The sequence below is a fragment of the Bubalus kerabau genome, chromosome 16, assembly GCF_029407905.1.
Source record: "Bubalus kerabau isolate K-KA32 ecotype Philippines breed swamp buffalo chromosome 16, PCC_UOA_SB_1v2, whole genome shotgun sequence".
NCBI classification, from domain to species: domain Eukaryota; kingdom Metazoa; phylum Chordata; class Mammalia; order Artiodactyla; family Bovidae; genus Bubalus; species Bubalus kerabau.
This window is the reverse complement of record NC_073639.1, coordinates 65243666-65266468: the sequence shown is the minus strand read 5'-3', so window position 1 is coordinate 65266468 and position 22803 is coordinate 65243666. Positions and strand designations below refer to the sequence as shown.

General features: G+C 53.5%; 2 protein-coding genes and 1 non-coding gene across 3 annotated transcripts in view; 1 reads left to right on the top strand and 2 right to left on the bottom strand.

Moving 5' to 3' along the window:
* The window catches only part of RASAL1 (RAS protein activator like 1), a 34194-nt gene extending 26180 nt beyond the window's left edge, over nt 1-8014 (top strand). The window contains exons 15-21 of the mRNA XM_055549937.1: nt 557-701; nt 2141-2313; nt 3738-3875; nt 3961-4096; nt 4820-4940; nt 5886-5962; nt 6243-8014. Of these exons, the coding sequence (XP_055405912.1) occupies nt 557-701; nt 2141-2313; nt 3738-3875; nt 3961-4096; nt 4820-4940; nt 5886-5962; nt 6243-6382 (930 nt within the window). The 3' untranslated portion in view covers nt 6383-8014. The remainder of the gene's footprint in view (nt 1-556; nt 702-2140; nt 2314-3737; nt 3876-3960; nt 4097-4819; nt 4941-5885; nt 5963-6242) is intronic.
* Nucleotides 2897-2967, bottom strand: TRNAG-ACC (transfer RNA glycine (anticodon ACC)). The gene has a single exon. It is a non-coding gene; the product is annotated as a tRNA-Gly (tRNA).
* The window catches only part of DTX1 (deltex E3 ubiquitin ligase 1), a 38699-nt gene continuing 23865 nt past the window's right edge, over nt 7970-22803 (bottom strand). The window contains exons 4-10 of the mRNA XM_055549939.1: nt 11809-11870; nt 11283-11444; nt 10986-11047; nt 10314-10472; nt 10060-10221; nt 9883-9972; nt 7970-9250 (exon numbers count right to left, since the gene is read on the bottom strand). Coding sequence (XP_055405914.1) covers nt 9026-9250; nt 9883-9972; nt 10060-10221; nt 10314-10472; nt 10986-11047; nt 11283-11444; nt 11809-11870 — 922 coding nt within the window. The 3' untranslated portion in view covers nt 7970-9025. The remainder of the gene's footprint in view (nt 9251-9882; nt 9973-10059; nt 10222-10313; nt 10473-10985; nt 11048-11282; nt 11445-11808; nt 11871-22803) is intronic.

Here is a 22803-nt window from a genome sequence, read left to right as displayed (position 1 = left end):
TAGTTGCAACATGTAAACTCTTAGTTGTGGCATGTGGGATCTAATTCCCTGACCAGGGACTGAACCTGGGGCCCCCTGCACTGGAAGCAAGGAGTCTTAGCCACTGGACCATGAGGGGGAAGTCCCAGCTTTTCATCCAGAGTGTGAAGGCTTTCATTTTGCTCTCAATTCCCTCTTTGGAACGAAACCCCTCCCCTTCTGGGGGAAGGTGGGAAGCAGGCTAGCAGTCATTTACACTTTAGTATGAATCAGACCATCATTCACCAAGGGGCCACATTTGGAGGTTCTGATGGGCTCAGGTATGTATGATGAGATCAAGCAGTCCTGAATGAGGTTATTTGGGTTCTAGATGGGGGACAGAATAAAAGCACTGGGGATACACATCTGTGCACAGAGAGGGACAGATATCTTTTCAGGCAGGTGTTTCTATCACTTTCTCCTTTCGTTGGACACTGATTTGGGAGCCAGGACTCTGGGGCTGTTCTGAGTCCACAGAGGCCCTTCCCCGCTGGCAGTGACCTTGGCCCTGGCAGCGCCCCCTGCTTCTTTGCTCCAGGCAGTGCAGAGCATTGGAAATCTGGGCCAGCAGCTGGGCCAGGGCAAGGAGCTGTGGATGGCCCCCCTACACCCCTTCCTGCTGCAGAGTATTTCCAGGGTGAGAGACTTCCTGGACCAGCTGGTGGATATGGATGGGAAGGAGGGTGAGTTCCCATGGCCCTGCCACAGCCAACTTGTCACTCTACGGGACCCTCAGGACCTACCCGTCCGCCACCCCTCCCCCACCCCAGCACCGAGACTGTGCACCTGTGGGTCAGCTAGTCAGTCAACAAACCCTTCCTGGTATATGCTGTGCTAGGGCCCAGGGATGAACAGATGCAGGCCCTCCAGACTGTTTCAGCCCCTGTGGAGATGTGACAGGGGATCGTGGCATGGCACTTACTCCATTGACAGATACCCATTAAGTGCCTGCTATGTCCTAGACACAGTTCCAGGGTCTGGGGACACAGCAGTGGGTGAGACAGAAGAAGCTCCTGCTCATGTGGAAGTTTTATTCTAGTGGAGACAGCAGGCAGTAAACAAGATGAGTTAGCAAATCATATGGTGTGTTAGGGAGAGATAAGTGCTAAGGAGAAAAAATAAAGGGAGAAAGGGAATATTGGGCTGGGGGTGGCAGATCAGCCTTTTAGAGAGGGTGGCCAGGAATGGCCTCCCCAGGGTGATATTAGAGCAAAGACCTGAAAGAGAACAGAGAGGAAGCAGTGAGGATCCTGGGAAAGTGTTTCAGGCTGGGGACAGTGTGTGCCAAGGCCCTGGGGTGGACAGTGAGGGGGCACCAGTGAAGAAGAATGAACGAGAGGGAGTGGAGGAGAGGTGAGGGGGCAGGTCGTGTGGGGTTGCTGGAAGGATTTAGGCTTTTACTTGGAGTGAAGTGGAACCACAGGGTAGATTCATTTTATTAATATTTAAGTATTTATTTATTTGGCTGTGTCAGGTCTTAGTTGTGGCATGTGGGCTCAGTAGCTGTGCAGGCTTAGTTGTCCCGAGGCATGTGGGATCTTAGTTCGCTGACCAGGAATCGAACCTGTGTCCCCTGCATTGGCAGGTAGATTCTTAACCTCTGGATCCCCAGGGAACTCCCCATGGGATAGTTTTAAGCAGAGGAGTTAGGGATGAGTCTATATCATAATGTGGGGCCCAGGTCATGAAATACTTGGGTCCAAATCACCTAGGAGCACCCTGAGGAAATGTGGAGGCCTGGTTGTGACCTGGTGGGGTCCCTGTATGCTGGGGGTGGGGGGGCTTGTGTCTGGATCCCCTGAGGGTAGCTAGATCCAGGGCATAGTGACTAGCATCCAGTCACTCCCTGGACTGACTCTGTAAAGCGTGGCTCTTCCTGCTGGTGCCTGTACATCCCTCAAGTTGGAAAGGGATCACCAAGGCCAACTTTGGGGCCCCCACTCCCTGCCACCCCCATTCCCTTCCCCAGCCCTCAATAATACCATTCTCTTTGGAGAAAGTAGAGTCCATCTTACTCATCCTTCCGCCTCTCAGGGAGCCAAGAATCCCGCTCCTCCATGAGACCCTCGGAAAGTGGAGCCTGGGTGGGAAGGGTTCCCAGTCCCCTCTCCCCATTTTCCAGAGGCTGGGGGCCCAGCTAGGGCTCTGGTCCCGCCCTCAATGACTGTCCGAGAAGGCTACCTACTCAAGCGCAAGGAGGAGCCTGCCGGCCTGGCCACACGCTTTGCCTTCAAGAAGCGCTACTTCCGGCTCAGCGGGGAGACGCTGTCCTACTCCAAGAGTCCTGAGTGGCAGGTGGGGCTCCAGCCCGCAGTGGAGGGACTTCCACGGTGGCCTCCCTCACAGAGCTGCCTCTTTGTACCCAGGGGGATACTGAGGCCCAGGAGGGGACAAGGACTTGCCCAAGGTCCCAAAGCAGCTTAGCAAACTCAAATTCCAAGGCCAGGCTCTGCTAATACCTGTGGGTCCAGGTGGGCACAGAACAGGTACAGGCAAACGCTTACACATACCATCAGACGATCTTCAGCATGTGCACCTGTGGTGGCTGGGACGTACCCACCCAGATGTGGACACTCCCAGGGCATGGACAATGCTTAGCCCTCCTCAGCTGTTTCCACGCAGGTCTCTGCCCGCACACTATGCATGCTAAGTCACTTTGGTCATGTCCGACTCTTTTGTGAGCCTATGGACTGTAGCCTGCCAGGCTCTTCTGTCCATGGGATGCTCCAGGTGAGAATACTGGAGTGGGTTGCCATGCCCTCCTCCAAGGGATCTTCCTGACCCAGGGATCAAATCTGAGTCCCTCTTGTCTCTTGCATTGGCAGGCAGGTTCTTTACTACTAACCCCACCTGGGAACCCCAAAGGGGATGCTGTGGCTGCATGGGCTGGGAATTGAACCTGGGCCTCCCGTGTGGTAGGCGAGAATTCTACCACTGAACTACCCATGCACCCAAGTGCTATAGAGACTCACAGAAAATTGGATCTCACCCAAAGGTACATGCACTCATATCCAGGCTTTTGTTCACCCATTCATTCACCCATCAAGCACTTATCAAGTACCTACTATGTACCATGCGGTGTTCTAGGTGCTGGAGATACGGCAGTAAACAAAACACAAACTCCCTGCTCTCATGGGGCTGCCATTCAAGTCTAGCTCAAACTGAGACACCCACGGGGATCTACCCATTTCTGTGTCTGCACACCCACAAATCATAGCAGCTACCACTGGAGACGGTGTCCACATTTATTCTTTCTACTTTTTCAGCAGAGTGTAGATTCTAGAGTTCAACTCCCTGTCCAATTCTGGCTCCACCAGCTGAGTGGCCTCTGGAGGGTCCTTTATTCTCTTATGTCTCAGTTTTCTCATCTGTAAATTGGGAGGAATGATAGACCCAGCCTCAGAAATCTGTTCTCATGATGAAATAAGCTGGTAGGTGTAGAGTGCTTAGAACCACATCCCAAGTGCAGTAGCAGGGATTGCCATGGTGATGGTGATGATGATGGAAACTGATGCCCAGAGAAGTGATCACTGCGAGAGTGATTGCGGGACTCACAGGGCCGCCAAGTGGACACGCACATAGCACAGATGCACCAGGCTGACTGTCCCCATGCCGGAACACACCGCCCGCTGCACACATCCACAGGAAAGCTGTCCCCAGGCCCGGTCTCCCTGGCCCCTGGCCCTAGCCCGCCCTGCAGCGAGAGTCCTCTCTCCCAGATGCGCTCCTCCATCCCCGTGTCGCGCATCCGAGCCGTGGAGCGCGTGGACGAGGGCGCCTTCCAGCTGCCGCACGTGATGCAGGTGGTGACGCAGGACGGCGCGGGGGCGCCGCACACCACCTACCTCCAGTGCAAGGTGAGGCGCCGCCAGCATGGGGGAGGAGCAGAGGGCGCCTTTGGGGTCCCAACCCATCTCTGACTGCCCTTCCATCTCCACGCAGAACGTGAACGAGCTCAATCAATGGCTGTCGGCCCTGCGCAAGGCCAGCGCCCCCAACCCGGACAAGCTGGCCTCCTGCCACCCCGGTGCCTTCCGCAGCGGGCACTGGACCTGCTGCCTCCAGGCCGAGCGCTCAGGTGAGGGGGCAGGGCGGGCTCAGGCTCCGCCCTCCACACCTGTCAATCACAGGGTGTCCCACCTCCGCCTGGGCTGCCCTGCAACCTTGAGCAAGAAACTTAACCTCTCTCTGCCTTAGTCTCCTCAAGTGTAAAATGGGCCGGATGATAATGTCCACCTTGTAGGGCTGCTGTGAGGATTAAATAAGTTGATATATGCAAAGCGATTGGAACACTGCCTGTCACACAGATACTTTTTTTCAAGTGCCTACCAAATGCCAGGCTTGTTCTCAGGAAAATAAATGAATAACCAGACAATTGTAATACAGTGTTACAAATGCCAAGATGAGGCTTTTGAGATGCCAGTGAACCCCTCTGGCCCAGCCCCAGGGTAGGACAGCAAGAAGGGCTTCCTGGAGGAGGTGTGGCTCAAGTGTGACCTGTGAGAAGAGTAAGAGTTAATTAGTGAAGTTGGAGAAAGGGACAGAGGAAGAAAGGATGTTTCACGCAGAGCAAAGACAGGCTGAAGGATCGAGAAAGGTCTGTGTGGCTGAGCCTAGAGTGTGGAAAGGGCATGGAGAGAAGGGAGGCTATTGCTCTGTTGGGTGAAGGCAGGGGCAGTGCGGCTGGAAGGAAGCAGTAGGTTTGAAGAGTGGTTTTAGAAGTCTAAGGGGCAGGGCTTGGCCATGGAGGCTCTGGAAGGGGAATGCGAAGCTACAGATGATGCCGCTGTGTCGCCCCCAGCTTCCGGTTGCAGCCGCACGCACTCGGCCGTCACCCTGGGGGACTGGAGTGACCCGCTGGATCCTGATGCTGAGACCCAGATGGTGTATCGGCAGCTGCTTCTGGGGCGGGACCGGCTCAGGTGGGTCCCACCCCATGATTACCGGTTCATTCTTCCCATGTGCCTCTGATGAGCTTCTGGGTGGGGACAGGCTCTAGGGGAGGACTGTTGCCATCCTCAGGTGGGCTCTGATACAGAACTAGATCTTGGGACCTTTTTTTTTTTTTTCACTTTGGCCATGCCACATGGCATGTAGGGTCTTAGTTCCCCCACCAGGGATTGAACCCTTGCCCCGGGACGTTGGAAGCTCAGAGTCTTAACCACTGGGCTGCAAGGGAAGTCCCATGGATCTTGAGATCCTTTGATACCCAGGACTCCCGAGACACAAGTGGATGTGTGTTCCCACCCCCTCTTGGTTGATCTCAGGGTCACTGTAACTCAGTGATGGAGATTTGTTCCAGCTTACAGTGTGAGTCCTGAAGCTGGCCTGCCTGGGTTCAAATCCTGGACTGGCTGTGTGAAACTTAGGCGAGTTGCTTACCTTCTCTGTACCTCAGTTTTCTCAGTCTGGAAAATTAGGGTACCAACAGTCCTTACCTCATGGGGTTGTCCTGAGGACCAAATGAACTCATACAGGTAAAGCACTTTGTAGGTGCCTGGACACATCGTTAGCTTTCTATATAATAAAAATATGAAATATAATACCCTTTCTAATAATAAAGGGTAACAATTATTATTATGCTGTGCAACCTTAGGCAAGTTGCTTTAGCTCTCTCTGTCTCAGTGGTCATCTGTGTAATGGAGCTACTAGTAAGTATCCACCTGTGTTTTGTGCTAATTAAATGAGTCTATACATGGAAAGGGCTTGGAATAGCAGCAGACACTCTATGTTTGCTGTGATGATGATGGCAATGGTGATGATTTAGTGGGAACCTGTAATGTCTCCTTCAACCAGCAGAATTTCTGGGTTTGAGAGCAGGATTGGGATTCAGGGACCAGCCTGGTTTTCTCTCTCTTATCTTTCAGGATGAAATTCCTCGAGGATTCCAACATGGATACAACTCTGGAGGCAGCCACAGAGCAGGGCTCCAGTGCCATGGAAGGTAAGGGGATAAGGAAATCCCTTTTCTTTCTCTTCTCTGGTACCTCCCACAACTTGCCAAAAACCTCCCACCCTGGTCTCTGAGCCCCTTCTCCCTCACCCCCACTCTCCTGTTTGCAATCCACCAGCAGGTCAGGGAGCTGCATGTGGCCGGCTCTGGCACATTTTAGGATTCTTGGGGCACCAGGCACATCCAGAGTCTGAGGAAGCCACTGAATCTGAGTTAGAGCAGCCTGCTGTGGCCTGGCTGAAACACTATGGCCTCCTCTTCTCTCTCCCAGGGGCCTGTACTGATGCCCTGGCTCGGCAGAGGGAGGCAGCTGCCCGCCTGCTGAAGGTGCTCACAGACCTGGACCAAGCCCATGAGGAGTTCCAGCAGCAGGAGCAGGGGAAGGTGGTTTCGGGCCCCCTGAGGCCCTAAAGAGATGCCAGAGTCAGCCTGGAAGGAGGAGGAAGGAGCCAGTGGGCCCTTCTCAACATCCCATGGCCCAGGAATCCCCTCGTGGCTGCCCTGCACCTCACTGATGCTGTGACTTGCAGGCTTCTAGAGATATCCTAGTCCTCCCATGTGTCCTAAGCCCAGAACCCAGGCATGGAAGTCCTTTGGCTGGGGACCAGCCTTGCACTGAATGAATCTCTCCCTCTGGGTTGAGGCAGACTGGAGTGGATGGAATAAGGAATCTGACTTACTTGGCTCACCTTGAGGTTTCTACTTCACTGGACTGCCTCTACCCACACTGACTAGGGCAGCCTGGCCCTGAGCCGCTAGATACAGCTGTACCTGAATCCCTGATGCCCATGTGGCCTTGTTGCCCCAGACAGGCACTAAAATGGGCTCAACCCCTTCCTATTTTCATGTCTGCTAATCCCTGTAACCTCACTGATCCTCCTGAACCCTGTCCTTAGCCAAGAATCCTAACCACAAGCTTCTACAATCAGGGGCCCCCAGGAATAACCGAGGCTGAGAGCCCAGTGCCTGACCCAGACCCCTGAAGCCTGAGAGACCTCAGGCCAGGCTCTTTCCCTCTCTTTGAGCCTCAGTTTACCCTGTATAAAATGAGTGAGAGAGTTGATATGTGTGATTTTCAAAATGGGTTCCATGGCAATAGCGTAGGAAACAGGGAGGGATTTCTCAGTTGTGGTCCACAGATACCCTGTGGGAGAAGTATCTACTGGATACCCTATCCTCAGAGTATCTGCTGGAAATGCAGCTTCCTGGATCAACTGAATCAGAATCTGAGGAGCAGGAGGGCAGGCATCAGGGCTTTCAGCATGTTCCACAGGTGATGTGGATTGCACGTGAGATATGAGGATCACGGGGCTGGGCGATTTTATATTGAGGTGAGCTTTTGTTTGAGAATGAATCGCAGAAGTTAAAATGTTGGGGAACACCCAACTGGCAGGATTGGAAGGGTCTCCAAATATTCATTTCCCGTTTTGTGTAACTAGAGGGTAGGACAGATGCGGTGCTATCCCAAAGGTGCCCAGCAGGGGTCGCCTGGAGCTGCAACATTCTCTACAGCCTCCCAGCCTCCTGGGATGTGAGAGGTTGGTTGATAGGAGACTCGCTGCAGATCCTGGGACAGGTCCTTGTCTCTTTCTAGACAGAACCTGGTCCTCCTCCCTGAGGGCAGAGACTGGGATTCTGAGGTTCCAGAAAGCCATCACGGCGTCTCCCAGCACCCCCATTGTTTCCTGGAGGTTCCCAGCCTGAGTTCCTCATTCCTAGTCATTGAACCCAGGAGCTGCGTGCATTGCCTTGCACCTGTGCTTGAGAACAGAACTTCAACTTGTACCCTCTTGGGGACTAGGATTGGGAGGGTCTGCCTCTGCCACCATCACACCCCCAGGACAAGAGAAGCGTGGGGACCCTCCATCTCCATCTGCCCGAGCCTAACAGGGACAGTGGTCTTGAGTCACCATTTTGTTGCAAGCTCCCCCATGGGATGGACTGAAGTCCCCCAGAAACAGAGCCACCCACGCCCCTTCTTGACAGGAAAAGACCCAGTTGAGGAGGAGAAAGACCATTTATTTCTCCACCCACAGTGGGACTGGTAGATTTTCAAAAGAGCAATCGCTGGCGTCCCTTTAAATCTTGGCTGACTTCCACCATGGCAGCCAATCAACAGAGGCGGAGCTGGTGAGTTGCCTGGGCAACAGGCCCCTGGTTGGCCGAGACTATCAGCCACCCCACTGCCCACTCCCAACGAAAGGGAAATGGACTCTTTGCTGTCTGGTCTGCTTTTTAAACCTGCTGGCCTAAGCCAGGCCTGACTCGTCTCGCTCCTGAAGCCAGAAGCTCCAGCCTTTGGATCTTCATGTTAGGAGTGATTTGGTGGAGAAAATGGGATGGGGAAGAAAGGAAAACAGTGCCTTTATCAGGGACAGACATAAGGCTTGGGGATGGGAGGGGAGGAGGTCAGGGTCCCAGAAGGATGAAGAGACATAAGCACAAAATAAGATTCTCCTAGTCTGTCTTCCTATCCTGCCCTTTTGCAAAACTGCTGAATATCTGGGGGCTTCCACCCCGTGGGCCATCAGTGGGTGGCAGAGATGGGAGGAGACTGAGCTTCCCAAGTGCCCCCTTTTCTCCTGGAGCCCTACTGGGCCCCCAGGTGCTAGCCCTGAGTCCCCTGCTTGCAGACAAGCCTGTACAGATGCGATAGAGACACAAATGGGAATCCACATGGGGTATCACAGGGGTCTTTCTGTCTCTTCCCCCCCAGTCTGGGGGTAAGTAGAGGCACGTGGGTGTGCGTGCATGTGTTCAACAGGACACGTGTGTTTGTGTGAGGGGGTGGGGCTCTGTCTTTTTAGCAGGGAGGTTGCTATGGTTTCCGGTACACCCTTGCGACCCTCTCAGGGGAGCTAGGGTCAAGCCGGCTGGCCTGCCATCCTCCCATCATCCCAACTGCTACCAGCCAAATCCCCGGAACGCTCCTGGCTCCTCCTGCAGGCTCCTCCCCAGCCCTGAACCTGGGCCGCCAGGACACACCCGGCGGGCGGAGGGAGGCATGTGCCGGATCAGGGGCAAAGCAGGAGGGAAGGTGGGCAGCCTCGGATCTCAGGCCTTGGCCACAGCCTCAGACACACCCTGAGCTGTGAGCTCCGCCAGCACGTTGTCTAGGTAGCTAGCGTCCGGGTAGCCATGGCCCGTCAGGTTGGATCCAAACTCGGTCTTGTGGTGGATCTCATTCCACACCACGGTGTCCGACTCGCCTGTGGTGTTGGACGTCCCGATCGTGAAGATGAGTCTCCGCTCCCAGGCGGTGATGAGCAGCCGCAGCACCTGGAGGGCGGGGCAAGGGGCGGGGCAAATGGGGGCGAAGCGAGCAAGCCTCACAGGCAGCAAAGTCCCTCCCCCCGGACCCTGAGGTTACCCTGCAGGATTCCCCATGGCCACCCGGTGTGCTCACTTCCTTCCCTAGACTGACTCCCACTCTGAGCTCCCCCAGTAAAACCACTTTCCATGTTATCAGCCTATTTCTTTGAGGTGAAGAGTCTCAAACTGATGACCCTCAGCTGTGTTTGGCTTGAACCTCACGCTGTGTTAAATAGCCGCTTCGTTCCTACGCTGGCAGTATTCAAAAACCTGAAGGTTTCACGTGAAAATCAGAATTTCTGGCTTCTTTTGAAAAACAAAAAGTAAAAGCCGACACTCTTCTGGTGTGGCGGTGAAGAGTCTAGACTGCTTGGGTTCAAATCCAGGCTCCTGTGTGACCTCGCTGTGTGACCTCGGACAAATGACTTGCCCTCTCTGAGGCTTTGTTTATCTCTAAAAAGACCTTGACCTCAGCGGGCTGGTCAATGAAATGAGGTTTTGAGGTCGCTGGCAGGGCTAGACACATGCACACTAGATGGCTATGGTCAGTGCTGGGGCCCCGGCCTGCTCCCACACCCCCTTGCCCTTGCGGCACCCACCTTCCGGCCTTTCTCATTGTTGGGCAGATAGCAGTGGCGTGGGAAGCCTCTTGCAGTGAACTTCTTGCCTGGGTTGGGGTGCTCAGGGCCCTGTGGGGAGGGGCAGCAGGGGGCTTGAACCACAGACGGCAGTGGGGAACCGCTGGCGAGTTCAAAGTCAGGGGCCTGAGGGCTCACCTGGATGCCGGTGGGGATGTCATAGACGATACGGATGGTCTGGGTGTCAGCGAAACCGGGCAGCGAGTGAGGGATGAGGTGAAACTCCATCTTCCCGGGCGGCTGAGTGCCCGTCTTCTCCCCGTAGATGGCCTTGCAGGTGGGGCACTGCAGGCTGCCATCCTGGGGCGGGGAGTGGGGGGTGGCTGTGAGGTTCCCAGGTGTCTGGGCCCCTCCCCAGCCCTCCTGTCTGCTCCCCCTGCCCGCCAGCCCACCTTGTTGCCATTGGAGTACATGGCCACGAGGCACAGCAGGTGGTACATGTGGCCACAGCGGCCCAGGCGGCCCACGAGCTCAGGTCGCACACCCTTGTGCCGAAGCACGCCCTCGTAGCCAGAGGCCGTGACCAGCCGCTCCATGCAGATGGTGCAGTCCTGGGGTCGGGGGGAGAACAGAGAGGAGACTGAGGACTGGGGAGGGCAGGACACCCCCATGTCAGCACTGCCCCTCAGCAGGGGCCAGACCCTCAACCCCCCCAAGAGCAGCAGACCGCCCCCTCTCTGGCCTCCATCTGTCAAAGGGAGGGGACACCCCCAGGTACTGAATTCAGGTGCATGGCAGGGGAAGAGATGGCTCCCTCACACTCCCTCCAGACATATTCAAGGCTTAACTATCGAAAACAAAGCTTAAATATGTTTGGTGGAAAAAGATGGGTAAAAATAAGATGCAAAAACTGTTGATCATCAAAAGGTTGATAAATGTGATTCTGTTAAACATAGCATTGATGTTTATCAAAAGATGCTGTAAAGACAGTGAGAAGGCAAACCCACAAACTGGAAGAAGAGGCTGAAACACACAGAACCTCACAAGGAGGGGGGTGCTGGGGTCTCCATCTCTGGAGGGGAGGCTGCCTGCCCTCCGCCCCTCCTCCTTGCCCAGGGGCTCACCTCATCAGGTGGGTTCTTCACCTTCTGCATGTACCTTCGAACCACATCTTCAGGGTTCTTACCTGTAAGGACAGAATTGGGCTGGGCTTGACTGTACCCAGGGTTTAGCCCTGAGGGCATGGCTCAAGACAGGGGTCTTGAGGGGTAGGGTCAGAAGCTGTAAGGGCTGGTGGGAGTCACATGTCAGGGGTTGCTTGAGGTTTTATGTAATCGGAGTTGGTGGTGGATGGGGCCAGAAGAGCTCAGATGGGTTAGCAGGGTTAGTTCAGGGGTCAGGGTCTAGCTTAGGAGGCCTACTCTTCTTCAGGTGTTTCTTCTTGGTCTTGCGGCACACCCCGGGCACGCCAGGCACGGGCTTGACGTCGCTCTTGCTCACCGGCGGTGGGTGCAGGATGGGCTTGGGGGCCCGGGTCAGGCAGACGGGCAGCCCCGCGGCGCAGAGCAGGATCCCAGTCATCCCTGCGGGACACCGAGCAGCGATAGTCAGAGGGCGGGGTGCTCATCCAGGCCCTGTCCACCCTGCTCTCCTATCGTCGAGAGGACCCTTGGGGTCTCTCCCCAGACTCCGCCCACCTGGTACACCCAGGAATCCTCGGATGGGTGGATGGGGTGTGTCCCACGGACGGTGCCCACTCAGCCCCACCCGAAGTTGAAGCCAAGTTGAGAGCCTTCTGCCGGCCCCACCCACCCCAGAGTTGTAGCCCAATGGTAGGGGATGTGCCCTCTTGGCCACGCCCACCAAGGGGCGGAGTCAATGGGCAGACAGGTGGGGCTGCCACCTTGTGGGCTCCGCCCTTCTTTTCCGTCCTTGACTGGACCTCACCTGCCAGGGCCGGGTGGACTGGCCCTGTACCATTCAAGTTCTTCACCGGGAGCGCGGGGACCCTGAGAGGAGAAGAGAAGAGACTGTAGCCTCCCCAGACCAGATCAGGGGCCCCTGCTTTGCCTTCTGTCTCTGGCTCGTGGGCATGCCCTGACTCCTTTGTGACTGCCCCAGTCATCTAGAATGACCACTAGAGAATTCCATTCCTACTCTGACAGCCTTCTGTCAGTATTATCGGGTGGAGTGCGGCAAGGACCTCTGCCCACCACCCCGTGATAATGGAATGAACCCTTAGGCTTAGTACTGACCCTCTCTCACTCCACAGCTGACCTCCTCCCAGGTGAGAGAAGTTGGCTCCCAACTGTTCCTTTTCATTGACTATTATGTCTGAAACCCAACTATTCGTGACTTTAGCCAAACTTCTCTCAAAGTTTGCTGATACCCATAAAAGTTCTGGGAAAGAAGGATTTAGGGATCACCAAGGAGCCACTTCACTGTCTCCCACCAGGACATTCACAATGTATGTGAATGTATTAAAGGCTCTGATAAGTCCTGCATAAGGAAACAGGTTAGCTGTGGCTAATCCAGGTTTTCCAAAGACACTGGATGACGAACGTTTTCCCCCTCTAGAGTATTTATTGATGTCAGTTCTGGTGACTAAGGCATTATCCCCTCTTCACATGAAAAGGTCTCAGGAAAATGTAGCTTGCCTCCCCTCTTTGCTCTTCCTTCTGAAGAGATCTGGCTTTTGGAATCATTCAGAGCTGCTTTCATATTTCAGCTCAACCATTAAGCAGCTTGGATGGGGAAGGAAATGGCAACCCACTCCAGTACTCTTGCCTAGAAAATCCCATGGACGGAGAAGCCTGGTAGGCTACAATCCATGAGGTCACAAAGAGTTGGACACGACTGAGCGACTTCACTTCAACACAACAGCACATCACCACATCTCTCGTTAATGTGTTTCCTCATCAGTTAAATGGGGATAATATGGCACCTCCCTTTCAAGAGGATCCCTTGGAGAAAGGAATGGCTACCCACTCCAGTATTCTTGCCTTGAGGATTCCATGGGCAGAAGAGCCTGGTGGGCTACAGTCTATGGGGTCACAAAGAGTCGGACACAACTAAGCAACTAACATCTTCACTTTTTTTTTTTTTTATGGCACCTCCCTTACATATGCTGTGAAGAGTCAGTGAAATTCTACACGTAAAAGGCTGAGCACATTTCCTAGTACCTACTACAGACTCACAGTTTTAACCATCATCACTACCATCATTGGGCTTCCCAGGTGGCACGAGTGGTAAAGAACCTGCCTGCCAATGCAGGAGACATAAGAGAAAGGGGTTCAATCTCTGGGTTGGGAAGATCCCCTGGAGCGGGGCATGACAACCCACTCGAGTATTCTTGCCTGAACTGAAAAGAGGTCAAACCAGGCAATCCTAAAGGAAAACAATCCTGAATATTCATTGGAAGGACTGATGCTGAAGCTCCAATACTTTGGCTACCTGATGCGAAGAGTCGACTCATTAGAAAAGACCCTGACGCTAGGAAAGATTGAAGGCAGGAGGATAAGGGGACAACAGAGGATGAGATGGTTGGATGGCATCACCAACTCCACGGACATGAGCTTGAGCAAGCTTTGGGAGATGGTGAAGGTCAGGGAACCCTGGCATGGGGTCGCAAAGAGTCAGACATGACTGAGCGACTGAACAACAACAGGCACCATCGTATCACCATCACTGTGTAATCCTGGTTCATTTCACCTCTTTTGCACCTCAGCCCACTAAGTCATGGTATAACTTCTCACCATCTTGGAGAAGAAACCACTAAGGCATTGCAGTGATAAGCTTGGGAGAGTCACTTAACCTCTGTGCTCCTCAGTCTCCTTATCTGTAAAATGGGAATGATAATACCTGTCAGGAGGGTTGAAGGAGGAGGCCTGCTGTGATCTGTGCAATACACCCATCTGAGTCCAGACTTCAGGGTTTAGCTTTGTGGGTGAACTGGTATCTTTCTGTGGATGGGCATGAAATCGGATGGGGAAGTTTTGATAAGGAGAAGGCGTGTAATGAAAGCCAGGGACCAGGGACTTCCCTGGTGGTCCAGTGGTTAAGATTCCATGCTCTCAATTCAGGAGTCCTGGCTTTGATCCTTGGTCAGGGAAGTAGAAGGAAGATTCCCCATGCCACAAGTAAGACCTGACACAGCCAAAAAAAAAAAAAAAAAAAAGCCAGGGGCAGCCTAAAGGGTGGGGGCAGTGACAGCTGGGAAGGCGCTGCTGCAGCCCCCTTGGCATGCCTGCTCAGGTCTGAGCCCGGTCAGTGCCGTTTGGACACCTGCCCCTGCGGGCGCAGTCAGCACCAGCGAGCTGAGGGGAAGGTGTCTTTAAGCCAGTGGTATACTTGGCAGGTTTGCATGCTGCTTCAGTGGGTCCAGAAACACACACACACACACATACACACACACACACACGCCCCCTAGGAACGTGGGCTATATATGCATGCACATGTATAGGGAACATGCCAAGTGCAATAGAACACAGCTTCATGCACACATGGAAAACACTGCACAGACTGGCACACACCCCTGCAAACATGCCGCCCCTCCATGTACACACACACTCCAGGGATCACATGACAGTTACACGCACACACAAGTGTACCCACAACCCAGGAGGCCCCCTTCCTATAGAGATACAGACACAGATACACGAATACTTGGGGAACGTGCCACACACTCTTGCACACAGACACACACCAGGGAATACACACCATGCACACATACACACAGACACACCTCAGGGAACACACTCCATGAACACACACAGGTCTAGACATAGACACACACTTCTACACAGAGAACACCACAGAAATATGTACTCACACACTCCAGGGAACACAGCACCCAGAAAAATACCCACATGCAGACACCACAAAGACATTCAACTGGACAGGAGAAGCCGGGTGGGACAGACTGGTCCACACACTCTGACCTACACTCCCCCACACTGACAGGCAGACACTTGGCTGGGAGACTCCCACTTTACACACACAGTAACACACACACGCACAGCACACAGCCATCATTTCGTGCCTGCCCAGCGTCACAGGCTTACACCCAGTCAGCTGGGATACCTCTCCCAGACCCCACCCCTGAAGGGGGTGGCAGCGTCTGGAGCAGACATCGGGGTCTCCAAACACTCTGGTGACCTGGAGTCACTGAACACAGCTCCTGAGGGAAGTGGAACAGAGGAGAGGTACCATGGGGCCCCCAGGCTTGGGCAGCTGAGGTGTGACAGGGGAAAGATGCTGTGCCTCAGTTTCCCCGTGTGTAATGGGAATAGAGTCTTGCAAAGGTTCAATGGGATAAAACATGCAAAGCTCATAGTCGGTTGCAGGGGTGAGAGTGGGGATGTCTTGAGTTTCTCCTCCTTGCAGCCTTCCAGGACCCAAGGGATGGGGGGTCCATCCCCCCCTTCCTGGGGTCTGTCATACTCCTCTAGGACATTCCTGAAGGGAGACCACCACCCTAATCTCATCCCCCTCCCCCATCCTCTTTTTTTGTTGTTCTTGGCCACACTGCACAGCATGTGGAATCTTAGTTCCCTGACCAGGGATTGAACCCACACCCCCTGCACAGTGGGACCACAGAGCCTTAACCACTGGACCAACAGGGAAGTCCCCCAGTCCTCTTTTAAGATAGCGTGGAGGCACATCTGGCTTCTCCTCTTTCTGCTGTCCTTTGAAACACTTCCATTGTATTATTGTTGTTAATATTATTGGCATGCAGATCTTAGTTCCTTGACCAGGGATTGAACCTATGTCCCTTGAAGTAGAAGTGTGGAGTTCTAAGCACTGGACAGCCAGGGAATTCCTTAAAACACTTCCAATATAGACAGACTGTTAAGGTCCTCTACATATCCAGGGCTTCCCCATCCCATTCGTTCCTTCCTTCCTTCCCTCCTATCTCATGAGCAAACAATCCTTCCTTCTCTCCAGGGCTATCTGTAAAATGGGTGGAAAGAAAAATATTTAGCATGAGGACCACCACTTCTTGTCTCCCACCTGTGGCAGACATCACTAATCCATCACAGCACTCTCTAGAGCCAAGTAGAATCATCAGCACAGATTTCCAGGGAGCCTCTACCAACCAGCAATGACAGTTGGCTACCTCAGGTCTATATGAAGCACAAAGTCTGGTCTGGCTCATGACACTGGTCATGCTGAGCCTTTGGCCAGGGAGTTAGAAAGGGGGGTGAGGGGACCCCAGAAAGGGACTATTTTAGATCTTAGCAGTCCTCCAATCTCTGGCACCCTTTAAAAACCACAGTGCTCTGGGTTACAAAAATCAGTCTTGCTCCTGGGAGGAGGGCTGTGAGTAAGGTGTGATGGTGGAGCTGTTTTGTATTTACCCATCGGCAAGCTGGGGGACAGTCCCCAGGTGGCCCCCAGCTCTCTCAATCTGCAGGCCCCTGCGAGAACCCAGGGTAGCAAGGTTCCCACGATGCCGGAGCGTGGGAACCACCCAGGCCCCCTTTTGATGTGGGATGCACTGTTTCCTCCCCTTCAGTCAGTGAGAACATCCTCCTGCCCTGGACAGGAGACCGCTGCCCGCAGGCCTCCGGGAAGGAGGGGCGGGCTTTCGCCCTTGGCTCCGCCCTCTTCGCCCCCCTTCATCCCCCCCGCCAACGCCCCCGCATGGCAAAGGGTCAGAGGAGCCCTGCAGGCCTGAAACCTGTTCTGACCAGAAGCCAGGCCTGGCTGCCCCAGGGCAGGGATGGGTCCGATGCCTTGCCCGTCTCTGCTTCAGATTCTGTTCCTCCTCTACCCTCAGTCCCTCCTGGCTCTTACCTTGCTTAGAGTAAATTCCAGCCTCTTTACTGTATGGGCTTCCAGGGTGGCACTAGTGGTAAAGAACCCCCCTGCCAATGCAGGAGACAGAAGATGTGTTTTTGATCCCTGGGTCAGGAAGATCCCCTGGAGGAGGGCACGGCAACCCAGTCCAGTATTCTTGCCTGGAGAATCCCCATGGACAGAGGAACCTGGCAGGCTATGATCCATAGGGTCACGTCGAGTGGGACGTGACTGAGCGACTTAGCATGCACACATTACCATATGCAACACAGCCAGTACTGATCCCTTGAACTCTGTTTTTCCTGTGCTCCCCCCTCAATCCACTCCACCCCAGCCTCCTGGTTTCCCTGCGGTTCTGCAAACAGGTCAGGCACATCCTCACCCCAGGGCCTTTGCACTTGCTGACTGCTCTTCCAGAATGCCCAATTATCCTTATGTTCTGCTCCCGCACTCAACACAGGTTTCTGCTCAAATGTTACTCTACCAGAGACCTTCCTTGCCACTTTAGAGAGGCCTCTGCTTTTGCTCTTACCTTACTTAATTTTATAATATGATATATAACTGATATAATATTAATTATATTATCATAATGTAATTATACATAACTAATATTATATATGTATAAAATATCACAGTCTGATATAAAAGTCTATAAAAGACTTTATAAAAGTCTTCCATATGACCAGACCCTCCCTGGTACTGTAACCTCATCTCTTACCCTCTCCATCTCTCTACTCTACATGCTTCTGCTGTTGCTCTAAAATGCTGAGCCCTGCAACTTCCCTGGTGGTCCAGTGGTTAGGAGTCCATGCAGGGGGCATGGGTTCGATCCCTGGTTGAGGAACTAAGGTCCCGAATGAATATATATATTCATTGTATATATTCAATGTATATATATATACACACACACATATATATAATAGATGAGACATTGTTATATATATATATATATAAAATAGATGAGACGTTATTCTATATATATGTAAAATAACAGTGTCTCATCGATTAAAATAATAATAATAAAATGAACCGCTGAGCCCTTTTGAGGCTTGTGCACTTGCTGCACCCTCCGCCTGAAGGCTTTTCCCACAGAGGCTGCTGTAGCGCTGCCTCGGGCAGGAAGACCTTCCTCACCACCCACTGTCACCGCTGGTACATGGCATGCAGTGGATTTTCAAGAAAGACTTGTTGCATGAAAGAAGGAAGGAAGACCGGATTTTGCAGGGATGTTCCGAGGTGATGCTCAGGCACAATCTCCCCGTGAATCTTTTTTTTGCACACATTGGAAGTGAGCCTTGAAGCAGATGCCCAGAGAAGCCTCTCTGTAGCCTCTGGTCCCCTCAGAGACTCTCTGCCAATGTTCATTCTAAAATGAGCACACTGGACTTCCCTGGTGGTCCAGTGGTTAAGACTCTGCCCTTCCAAGGCAGGGAGTGTGGATTTGATCCCTGGTCAGGGAACTAAGACCCCACAATCTGTGTAGTGTGGCCAAACAATTTTTTAAAAAAAATGCTATGAAGTGAGCATGCTTTGTGGGCATCCGTGGGAACAGCCCGAGTAAGCTTTCTCTAAGAAATTTCCAGAAATGCTTCGCATCCTTCTCAAGGCAGAGATTCCATGGCCAGGCTTTGAGGAACCCTGACTTTTCCTGGAAACTCTCTCAGGGAATGCGCCTCACACAGATGGGCTGGGCAGGGGCGGGGGGCAATAATTTCAAGAGCTTGCTATGTCTCAGACTCGGCTGTATACCCTCCCTCTGTCATCTGATCGTCCCATTCTATAGAGGGGGAAACTGAGGCACAGAGAGGTGAAGTCACTGGCCAGGAAGTGGTAGAGCTCAAATGTGAGCCCAGAATGTCAGATTCTAGTCTGTGCTCTTCTCCACACACACAAAACCGAGTTCTCTTACCCTGGTTCAGAGACTAAGGCAGGAGGCTGTATTTGAGAAAAAAATCTCCCCAGGATGAGTCTGGAAAAGGGCATTTGGCTCCTCTCTCCTTCTTTTGTCAAAAGACAAGCAAAGAGAGATGCCTCGTGCCTGCTCTAGCTGGGGGGCCGCGTTCAAACGCAGGATGAGATACCGTGGGGAGGGCTTCCTAGATAACTGTTCCTCAACCATTCCCTGCGCTTTCCTGTCTGGCTCCCTTTGCCACACTGCACTCACTGCCTGTCCATACGGTCTATTCTCAATTCACCTCTTCTCTTTGAAGACAGGTTTCAAGGTCACCATCTTCAGGAGGGTTTTCTAATCTACCCCCAGTGAATACACAGCCACTTTTTTTTTTTTGCCATGCCATGTTGCATGATGGATCTTATTTTCCCAACCAGAGATTGAACCTCCTGCCTCTTGCATTGGAAGCCCAGAGTCTTAACCACTGGACCACCAGGGAAGTCCCTAAGCAATTTTAATGCCCAGGGGACTGCGTTTATCTTTTCTTGGAGGACACAGATGTTTCCTGACTTCCTTTCTAGCTGTGGAGTTTCACCCCATCTCTTCCACCAGATTGCAAGCTTCTGGAAACTTGTCTAAGCCAGCTCTGTGACCCCAGGATTGAAGATGAAACTGGGCACAAATGGGTTCTCTGTAAGTATTGAGTGGAGGAGTTGAACCAACTATGGAATCGATCTGCTTCTTCTGCGGTATCTTCAGAGGGGGGCCTGGTGTCCTTAGAAACAGTAGTTCTCATACCAAATGTGCTCCCAGAGACAAGGTTGGAGCAGGGATGGCAAACGCATGACATGTGCATTAATACTAGTACTGCACGTGTGGCAGACATCACCAATCCATCCCAGCACTCCTTTCCACTAAGCTAAAGGACTCCAGAAGGTCATTCCCATTCAAGCAGAGAGGGCACACGAACTGAAATCTGCTTGTCATTTATCCTGCAGATGACGGAACTGAGGCCCAGAGAGGGGAAGTGACTTCATGAAGGTCACCCAGCTGGTTAGCGGCCCTGGAGTTTCTGAGTCAGAGGCCAGAGCTGAGCCCATCAGGCTGATACGTGGGGCTATCTATAGGTGAGCCAGCCTTCTGAGCCCTCTGGGCCTAGAAGTGGGGCAAAGCCTTTGACCTGGGCCCTGGAGCTGGCTCAGGGCTGGGAGAGCTCACTGGGGGCTGCATGAGTGGGTACATTTGCCTGATCTGGTTGCTCCTTTCTTTCCCAGGCAATGAGGGGGTCCAAGACCCCAGGGACACAAGAAACCACATTGACACTCCCTATAGTTTCCATCCACCTATCTAGGCTGGCCTCCCTGTCCTCTCCCTCCCCTCCATGTCCCCGGCAGGCTCCAGGCACGTCACAGTCTCTGATGGTGGTTTCAGGTCCCCCAGTGGGCCTCCCTGGACACCTGGCACTTACCCCATGACCCCTTGGGAAGCCCCTGGAGGTTCAGGCCTCAGCTATTTGGGTCCAGGTGGGTGAGGACGGGGCAGAAGTGGGAAGGCCACATCGTGGGGAGAAGGAAGTTAAATAGCACATGGCACCTACCTCCCTGGACCTGCTCCTGTGACCTGCCCCCGCTTCAGTGCCCACTCCTTCTGTACCTGAACTCTTGTCCCCCACAGTCCGGGGTCAACCAAGTCCCCACCCCCACACCCCACAGAGCCAGAGGGCTGAGAACATCACAGCAAGCTCCAGGGAGGTGCCCCATGGGGCCAGCCAAAGCCACAGACCATCAACAGCTGCTGTGGCCTGGTTCACTTCCCCTTTCCTCGCACGAGCACCCCTCGGGCTGCCTGAACAAGCCGCTGACCTTCTACGGGCCTCAGTTTCCCCCTCTGTCAAATGGGTCCCCTCGTCCCTGACCCTGTCTACTCCTAAGGATTCAACAGTACCAAAATCCCTTGGAGCGATATTCTGAGGGGTGGTAGTCAGTTAGGGCCCAGGCTTATCTAGAGGCCTGGGGGCTCTAGGTCACCTTCCCCCACCCTCCTGGTCTCTAGCCCGCTTTGCTTGCTTGCTCTGGTGGTTGGGGGGGCGGTGTGGGGAGCCCAGGCAGGGGAAGGGAGGGGAGGGGAGGGCTGGCGGTTCCCACGGCCTGGGGCAGCCACGTACTGACAGGAGTGTGGTTTGGCCTCCCAGGGAGCAGGGCAGGAAGTGCTTCAGGTCTGGGGGGGCGGGGTGGGAGGGTGGGGGGATGGGGGTGTTTGGTTTGACCTCACGGTGAGGCACAGGGGGAGCCCAGCAGCCATGAGGGAAAAAGCAGGGTTACAGCCACTGTCGTCCAGCAAGGCCAGGAAAAGGGGGAGAGTGGGCAGCCCAGAGGCCCCACGGGGACACAGTGCAGGAGAGACTTTTCATGTTGTGCCTTTGGGACTGTTGTTTTTTGAAGCATTAAAATATAATACCTAGTGAAGAGCCGGAGAAACAAAATGTGAATGCTTTCAAACCTAAACGTAAAATCACTGCAAGAAATGAAAAGAAGAAGGAAAACACCCAAACACACCAGCCACATCAAAGCCCACCCCCCCCACCCCCCACCTATCCTGCATGTCTGGAGTGAGCTTGCGACAGCAAAGTCATCCCAGCCTGTCTCCAGCTCACAACACCAGCTGGCTCCCATTTCCCGCAGAGGAAAAGCCAAAGTCCTCAACACAGCCTTCAGGGCCCTACGGGACTGGCCCCATTTCATCTCTGACCTCCTCTCCCACTGCACACCCCCCTGTCACCTCTGGAGCCACACTGGTCTCCTCGCACAAACCAGGTTTGCTCCTGCCTCAGGGCCTTTGCACAAGCTGTTCCCTCTGTCTATAGTGCTCTCCCCCACCCCAGTTCTCTGCATAGCTTGCTTCTTAACCTCCTTCAATCCTTGCTCAAACACTATATTCTCAGTGAGGCCTTTTCTGACCTCTTCATTTCCATTTATGTCCCTCCCACTACTCCCTATACCCCTTCCTTTCAATGAAATCGCCTTTCAATGCAGGGGATGTGGGTTCGATCCCTGGCTGGGGAACTAAGATCCCACATGCCATGGGACAACCAAGCCTGCAATGGTGCCACTACTGAGCCCAAGCCCTCTTGCTCTGGAGCCCACGCACTGCGACTAGAGAGAAGCCTGTGAGCTACAAGGAAAGAGCCCCCATGCTACAGCCAAGACCCAACCCGAAGCAGCCAAAAATGAATAAATAAAGAAGAAGGTACAAAGAAATAGCAAGCTGGGGAAAGATAATAAAGAGCTCAGACCCTTAAAATGCAGAAGGAGCACCTGCAAATCAATTTTAAAAAAAGCAGGAGAGAGCCCTAGAGAAGGAGAAACAAAAGAAATAAACAAGTGATTGGTAAAAGAAGGAATCACAGGTGGCCAGTAAACAGGAAGAAGTTCTCAGGCTAAGAACCAGAGGTTTGAAAACTCAAACAGCATCTCAATGACAACATCGTACTGGTCTGATAAGGATGTGCTTGAGGGGGTGGGGCTAAATCCCTCTCCCACTGCTAGGGATGGATCTGAAATGCAGGCAGCTTGATATCTGCCCCCTTGTTGGCCTTTGTTGCCAGCCCTACTGCACGGGGTGCAAAAACTGAGGACCAGAGAGGGCAATGGGGTCCACTGGGGTCACACAGTGAGAGGAGACAGGGAAGTTGGCCCCAAGCTCAGCTGCTGCGGGTCCCCCGACTCTTTGGACCTCCAAACACCTTGTGGCATCAGGACCAGGTCTCTCGGACCCTGGCTCGAAACTTGGAGCGGGCAGCCAGGGGCCACCCCAATACCATGACCGACTGGGATTGTTGAATCAGAGTCCTAATTGCGTGACCTTGAGCAAGTGCCAGGCTTTCAGAGCCTCAGTTACCTCATCTGAGAAGTGGGCATAATAGGACCTACCACCATTTCTGTGCACAGCAAGAGAGGCAATGCATGTAAAAGCCGTGAGACAGAGCCTGGGATGTTGTGAGCGCTCAGTAAATGGAAACAGGCCTGCAGCTGTTCCCCCTCCCTCTCCCCTCCACCACGTGGGCTGGAAACTCTTAGTCTGCCCCACAGCTGTGTTCCAAAGTGCTGGACGCTGCCCTCTCAGGAGACAGGGCGGATCTTCCCCACCCCTGTGTCTCCGTCCCCCAGGCATCAGCTGCCAGCTGGCTTCCCGCCTCATCACAGGGGGGAGTGGAAAAAAACCCCAGCCAGGGGGACACTGTAGTCCTGCTG